The sequence below is a fragment of the Silene latifolia genome, chromosome 7 (assembly GCF_048544455.1).
Source record: "Silene latifolia isolate original U9 population chromosome 7, ASM4854445v1, whole genome shotgun sequence".
NCBI lineage: Eukaryota > Viridiplantae > Streptophyta > Magnoliopsida > Caryophyllales > Caryophyllaceae > Silene > Silene latifolia.
In genome coordinates, this window is record NC_133532.1 from 87,086,588 (window position 1) to 87,094,062 (window position 7,475).

Below are 7,475 nucleotides of genomic sequence, written 5' to 3' on the forward strand. Positions count from 1 at the left end.
CTCAACTAGTTGGATGAAGGCGGACTTGGCAATAAAGTTTCCGGTAAGATGTTGTGGGGTAGGAGTACCATTTGGTAGATCCTCCTCGGTGGGTATAGAGTGTGACGAGAATTTAGGCATTGTAGGTGGATTTTGTGTGGTATTGTTTAATGGGTTCTCTTCTCCTTCTATTGCGAAAGGATTGACAAACTCACTAGTGGGTTGAACAACTTCACCAACACCTCCCAAATTCCTCCTAACAAGTCTCCTATTATTCGTCAAGGTTCTTTCGATTTCACGGTCAAAAGGTAACAAATCTCTTTGTAACCTTCTAGACATGCAAAATATCAAACAACTAGAAAACAATTAGAACAAACCTTGAGGAGTTTTACTTCCCAAGGTGAAAAAGACACAACTAAAAACAATAAAAGAAATCTTAAATCAATTAAACACCGTCCCTGAAACGGCGCCATTTTTGATCGATGCCATTTGGTGTTCACAATTAAGCATATGTGGTCGTTGGTCAATGGTCGATACAAAACACAATTTATACTTCACAAACAACTCTACAATTAGTAAAGAGGCAAGCAAAGGTCGGATCCCAAGGGACGGGTATTGAAATGAAGATTCTATTGTAACTAGTGGTGTCTAGGGGTGTCACAAATTGGGTTGATGTAGAAGGTCACTAAACTAAAATAGCAATGAAAATAAACTAACAAGGTAAATGAAATAAGGGTGTAAACAATTGATTAAAAGCACTAGGGTGTCATGGGTTCATAGGGGAATCATGGGATATGATCATACAAACATGTTCTCAAATTATAAGCAAGCAATTATTGTTGTGATGGATTGAGTTGGGTTATATCTTACAATCCTAGGAAAGTTTGGGTCCCGGAGCCGAATCTCTTGGATTGTACAACACCTACAAGTCGACTTAATCTTCCCTACTTAACACATGCATGGTCTAACAAGACTCGAGTTGGGTTATGTCTTACAAGTCAAGTTGAAAGGATAGAAGATGATAGTAAATGCAAGGATTCATAGGCTTAGCATTTCATCAAATATAACATGTGCATGTATTAAGATCAAAACAAGCAAGCAAATAAGATATGAAAGCATATTAATTTAAGCATGAATCATTCCCCATGTTGGTTTCCCCTAATCACCCATTAAACCCTAGCTAAGAGACTACTCACTCATTATCATATTGATCATGCTAGAAAGGTTGTCAATCATACTAACATAATGAAACATGATGAATAAATGAAAGTAATTAGCAATAATTAAAAAGGGATTAAGAGATTATACCTACTAATGATTCCAATAATAAAGCAAGAATAATAGAAGAACTTGATGATTGATGGAAGGTTGTCAATCTCCCAATAAACCCAATAATCTTCTAATTACCCAAAATAAATGAAGAACTAGAGAGAGATTAAAGAACTAAAACTTGGATTAAAACTTGATTAATATTTGATTACAATATTGAAGAGAGATTTGATTGATATTAACTACTCTAATTATTGATAAGAAGAACATGCTCCTCTAATTAGACTAATGGGGTATTTATAGTGCAAATTAGGAGGATGCATTAGGGTTAACTAAGGGCTAAACTAGTAATTACACTTTTTAAGTTGAGCAAGGAGCCTCCGGGATTGTCCGAGAGAAGGGCTTCTCCATTTCGTAGCTTGAAGAACGAAACTGTGCTGTGTTGCAATCCGTGCGGCTGGGAGTCGGGACGGCCGGATCTGGGTGGACGATCCGAGCGGATCGAGGAACAAGACGCTCGGATGGGCATGGGGAATCCGAGCGGATTACTGGTTAGGGCGCTCGGACGGGAGGACGGACGGATTCTCTACAATCCGCTCGGATTGTAGTTCAAAGCCTTTTCTTCTTCTTTTTCTTCCCTTTTCTTCATGGATTCCTTGGGGATTTCCTTGGGGACTCAAGGATCCTTTTCTCAACAATGCTCTTTTACTATGCTATGTACAAAGGCCTTCTAGTCTTGTCTCTCCTTGATGCTTGGTCATTGAATATGATCAATTTAGCCTTGTTTTGCCATGAAAATGCAAGATTCTTACTCCTTTCCTACCAAGGGATCAAAATCTCAAAGAATATGCAAAACAAAGAACTAAAGATAAGAAATGACCCAAATAGGCACTAAAAAGCATAGAAACAATGGTAATTCGGGGGCTAAATATGCGCCAATTATGGTCGCATCACATGTATAGACTTGTTACTAGACTTTGGCTCTTTTGCTTGAAAAATAGCCTCATTGTTATCACAATACAAAGTGATAGGATCCTCGGCGGTAGGAACTACCTTCTGTCCCTCTAAAAATTGCCTAATCCAAACAGCTTCCTTTGCAGCTTCGGAGGCTGCAATGTACTCAACTTCCGTTGTAGAATCAGCAGTCACAGACTCCTTGAAACTTCTCCAGCAAACCGCCCCTCCGTTCAACAAAAAGACAAAACCAGTCTGGGATTTCAAATCATCCCTATCGGTTTGGAAACTGGCATCCGTATAACCTCTTATACGTAATTTAGATTCTCCTCCGAACACTAAGAATGAATCTTTAGTCCTTCTCAAGTACTTTAGAATATTCTTGACGGCTATCCAGTGACTCTCACATGGAGTTTTCTGAAAACGACTCGTCATAGTCAAAGCATACGAGACATCAGGACGATAACACATCATAGCATACATGATCGATCCAACAACGGAAGCATAGGGAATCGATTTCATGCGTTTATTATCCTTAGGCACAGCAGGACACTATGACTTACTCAAAGTGATCCCACTGCCCATAGGTAGAAAACCTCTCTTGGAGTTTTTCATATTGAATCGGTCAAGAATCTTATCGATATAGGCTTCTTGACTTAATGCTAATATCCTTTTGGATCTATCCCTATAGATCCGGATACCCAAGATGCGCTGAGCTTCTCCCAAATCTTTCATTTGGAAGTGATTTCCCAACCACTTCTTAACAGAAGCAAGCATATCAACATCATTCCTAATGAGTAATATATCGTCCACATAAAGAAGTAAGAAAACAACTTTACTCCCACTAAACTTCATGTATAAACATGGTTCCTCAACACTTCGAGAAAAACCATTCTGTTTAATAACATGATCAAAACGATGATTCCAACTCCTTGATGCTTGCTTAAGACCATAAATGGATCTCTTAAGTTTGCATACTTTGTTAGGATTTTTAGGATCCACAAAACCCTCAGGTTGTGTCATGAACACTTCCTCTTCCAAAAAACCGTTCAGGAAAGCGGTTTTGACATCCATTTGCCATATCTCATAATCATGAAATGTAGCAATCGCTAACATTATCCGAACAGATCTAAGCATAGCAACTGGTGCAAAAGTTTTATCATAGTGTAAACCATGAACCTGGGTGAAACCTTTTGCAACCAATCTAGCTTTGTAGACATCTTTATGTCCATCCATGCCGATTTTAATCTTGAATATCCACTTACATTGAAGAGGTCGAACATCTTTAGGTAAGTCAACCAGGTCCCATACCTGATTATCGTACATGGAATCCATTTCAGATTGCATGGCCTCGAGCCATAGCTTAGAGTCAGAACTCGTAATAGCTGCTTTATAGGTCTTGGGTTCATCACTTTATAAAAGTAAAACCTCATAGTCACTATCTTCCTCGATAATACCAAGGTATCTATCAGGCTGGCGACTAACCCCTTCCGACCTCCTAGGTTCAGCAGGAACAATAACAGATTCTGACGTTGAAGGAACATCTTCCTGCACTGTCACATCAGTTTGTGGCTCTTGAACTTCATCAAGTTCAAATTTTCTCCCACTTTGTCTTCTAGAAATAAACTCCTTTTTCTACAAAGACAGCTTCACGAGCAACAAACACTTTATTCTCGTTACTATTGTAGAAGTAATATCCACAAGTTTCCTTAGGGTAGCCTACAAAAATACATTTTTCAGAACGAGGTGGAAGCTTATCGTCATACTTGCTCTTGACATAAGCATCACAACCCCATACTTTCATGTATCGCAGATTCGGGACTTTCCCTTTCAATATCTCACATGGAGTTTTGTCAGTTGCTTTAGTGGGACTTTTATTAAGTGATTGTACCGCAGATAAAATGGCAAAACCCCAGAATGACTTAGGTAACTCTGTTTGACTCATCATCGATCGAACCATATCTAATAAACACTACTACAGATACAGGCTATAACAACAGTTAAAAACCGTTGTTATATAAAAAAGCGGACGTTGTTAAAGCGTCTGTTGTAAAAGGTTTTAAAAACGGTTGGTTTTCTTAAGGAAACCGTTGTTAAAACTATTAACAACGGATTTAAGTATAAAAACCCGTTGCGGAAAATGTGACTCAATTTTGTGGGGAAAGTTATAACAACGGGTTGTAATATACAAAACCGTTGTTATAACTAAAGACAATGGGTTTTTTATAAATAACCGTTGTTGTTTGTTCTTAAAAAATAAAAAAAAAAATTAAATTAAATATTACTAGTGTTGGAGCTGTGTCCTCCAGTTAGTGCGGATAACGTCATTGCACATACACTTGTACGGACAAGTGGGAGCTTGTTGGGGCTGGTGTCCTTTACAGTTAGTGCAAGGACTTATAAATCTCTAAAAGGATCAAAGGGTATACTTTTGTATTATAATCAGTTGGTCCACGTTTATCAATAACGGTTGGCTTGCTAGATAAGTTTGACGTTATTGTCATACCGATGGCGGTGATCAATTGGTCCCTAAAAGTCACACCTATAGGATACGTTTGAGAGATGTGACGGTATGAAAATACAGTCATGTAGATGCCAAATTTGACTAACCAGTTAGTCCGAGTTATTTGACTAGTAATTAGTCAAAATGTGATGTTGAGATATTATATTTAATACGGATTAAATATTATGGGCTAAGGCGAATTAAACAGTTAATTCGTAAATTAAATATAAACGATTATATTTAATTAATGTATATTGAATGAATTATACAATATCGTTTTTGTCGGACATGTATTAATAATTCAACTAACCCGTGTTATTAGTTGATATCTTAATAGCCGATAACCGATGACGATTTATTAAAACCCGTCATATACATTTTAGCATCGGACCACGAGTTAAAATAAGGAGAAAATGAAAGCCCATTTCCTCCTCTTCCACTCGGTTTGGCCGAACCAAGCAAACAAAAAGAGAGCTCTCTCTCTTTTGTAACCTAATTGTCATTTGCAGCCTACGTAGGGCTATATGGGCGGACAGTACCGTCTGAGAGAACTACAAGATATTTGGTGATGCAGTGTCATTCGACCCAACTTACTCAACAAATAAGTATTCTATGGTTTTCACACCGTTTAGTGGTGTGGATCAGCATAAACGATCAGTGACGTTCTGTGGGGCTCTAATTGCAAGGGAAGATTATGAGTCATTTAATTGGGTTTTCAGCCGGGTTTTAGATGCAATAGGGGGGGGGGGGGAACTCGAGTACATAATTACAGATCAGGAACCGGGTATTATAAAATCCGTTCGTCTTGTTTTCAAGACAGCGCGACATCGGTTTTGTATGTGGCATATAATGAACAAAGTGCCTAGTAAGTTTGGTGTCTCTAGGAGTGATTATTCTGACTTCATGGGGTAACTTAATGACATTTTATGGGACGAGGAGCTTGAAGCAGCAGAATTCGATGCTATCTGGGAGCAAATTATTGAAGAGCATGGTCTTATTGCCAATGATTGGTTTGCGGACACGTATGCTATTAGAGGACAGTGGGTAATGGCACATTGCAGAGACTTGAAGATGGCGTCTGTTGTAAGGACAACTCAAAGATCAGAGAGCGAAAATAGCTTTTTTAAGAGGTTTGAGCATAAATCAGGAACATTGGTTGAGTTTTGGATTCATTTTGAGAGCGCTATGGACCAACAAAGACATACACAAAAGCAGCTTGACAACAATGATAAGCACTCATCCCCGAAGACGTCAACACATCTGGCGTTAGAGAGTCATGGTGCAAAGGTATGCACCTATTCAACATTCTACACCTTCAAGGAAGAGGACATATACTCAGTTGATACATGTAGAACCAGAGGTTTCATTGAGAGAGACGAGCTAGAAGTAACTACGGTCAAAGATTCGTCTAGGGGAAAGAATTTTGAAGTTGCAAACAGTCCAGGTAATTACGGATTACTAATTACTTATTGTCATTTATATTTACATTTACATTAGACATTTACATGTAATGACATTTACACTTACATTCTACATATACTTCAATACAAACACATTTACACTTACATTGTTTGTAACATTCACACTTACATGATAACCTTAACTGATGACCCAGGTACACGTAAAGCAAGGTGCAGTTGTACAATGTTTGAAAGAACTGGCATCCTATGCCGCCATATAATATCGATTTTCAGCAAATGGGATGAAGACTATACCAGACGTGGGATGAAGAAAGGCTATTAAGCAGTGAACATATACTCGTCAAAGACAATAAAGACCTATCTATGACAAACACAACAACCTGCAAGAAGTATTCAATACCAATTCCATTTCAAGCTATATTAACAATATTAAAGGTTCCAGGGAATCTAAGGCCGTTTCTACAATATAAGAAACCATTCAATTCAACCAACAACACATGTGAACTAAAAACATAATAAATGGCCTAAAACAAGAATAAGGCCAATTATCCATTTTTCACAATAATTTACATCCAACCGAATTTTTACCCGCAACCCCAGTCTGCGCGACAGTGCAGGTTAAATCGCGGTGACCAATCACACAACTTTGACTGACATCGATTCATCAAAGGGACCAAGGCTCGATTTTCGGCTTAATCACCAAAACATTGCAACTATCGCTATAAATTCATTTTAAGCCTATTCTTTACAATTTCATATCATAACCTAGCCTAACATGTGCAACTACCAATATAAACATAATTTTACCATCAACATTATATTTACTACTAATATGATTCATTTCAAAAGATTACCCATTTGTTACTTATACTAAATATAACATTAATAAACCCGAAACGACAAATAATGCATGAAAAACCGCGAAACAAGCAACGGGCCAACCCGGGCCAACCCATGGCCTGCCGTGGGCCTGCCTGGGCCTGCTGGCCGCCATCCCAAACCCTCCATTTTTCTATTTTTGTTCAGTTTAACATCGTCTGAAGCATCAATTAATCATTCCCATTTCATTTCCTTACTAATAAGTGAACTTAACATACAAAAGACATGAACTTAACCTATATTTTCATGTGAAATAAACTACTCAATTAACATTCACAAAAACCATACAAGAAAACAAGATTGTGACATTAATTCGTCGAGTAACTCGAAATATGTTACCTTTAGCAACAAAATGAGCAATTAGCACCTTGAACACCAACCCTAATATGCCAACTAGCCCCTATCTTCAACTATATACGAGTCTCCAAACTCGTCTTCTAAATCTTCACCTAAATAAACAATAAAAACAC

The 7,475-nt window shown here is 37.9% G+C and overlaps 1 protein-coding gene across 1 annotated transcript; it reads left to right on the forward strand.

The window, feature by feature from the left end:
• Positions 1 to 5,317: 5,317 nt before the first annotated feature.
• LOC141590331 (protein FAR1-RELATED SEQUENCE 9-like) lies at positions 5,318 to 6,448 on the forward strand. Its single transcript, XM_074410929.1, has 3 exons — positions 5,318 to 5,416; positions 5,645 to 6,149; positions 6,321 to 6,448. Exons 1-3 carry the CDS (start codon positions 5,318 to 5,320, stop codon positions 6,446 to 6,448), a joined length of 732 nt encoding a protein of 243 aa, XP_074267030.1.
• The last annotated feature ends 1,027 nt before the right edge of the window (positions 6,449 to 7,475 follow it).

Excerpts from the sequence above, each read along its gene's own strand:
- LOC141590331 (XM_074410929.1), top strand. The coding sequence starts at position 5,318 with ATGGTTTTCACACCGTTTAGTGGTGTGGATCAGCATAAACGATCAGTG. Across the intron at positions 5,417-5,644 it reads ATTATGAGTCATTTAATTGG|CTTGAAGCAGCAGAATTCGA; the intron begins GTTTTCAGCCGG and ends TGGGACGAGGAG. Across the intron at positions 6,150-6,320 it reads TGAAGTTGCAAACAGTCCAG|GTACACGTAAAGCAAGGTGC; the intron begins GTAATTACGGAT and ends CTGATGACCCAG.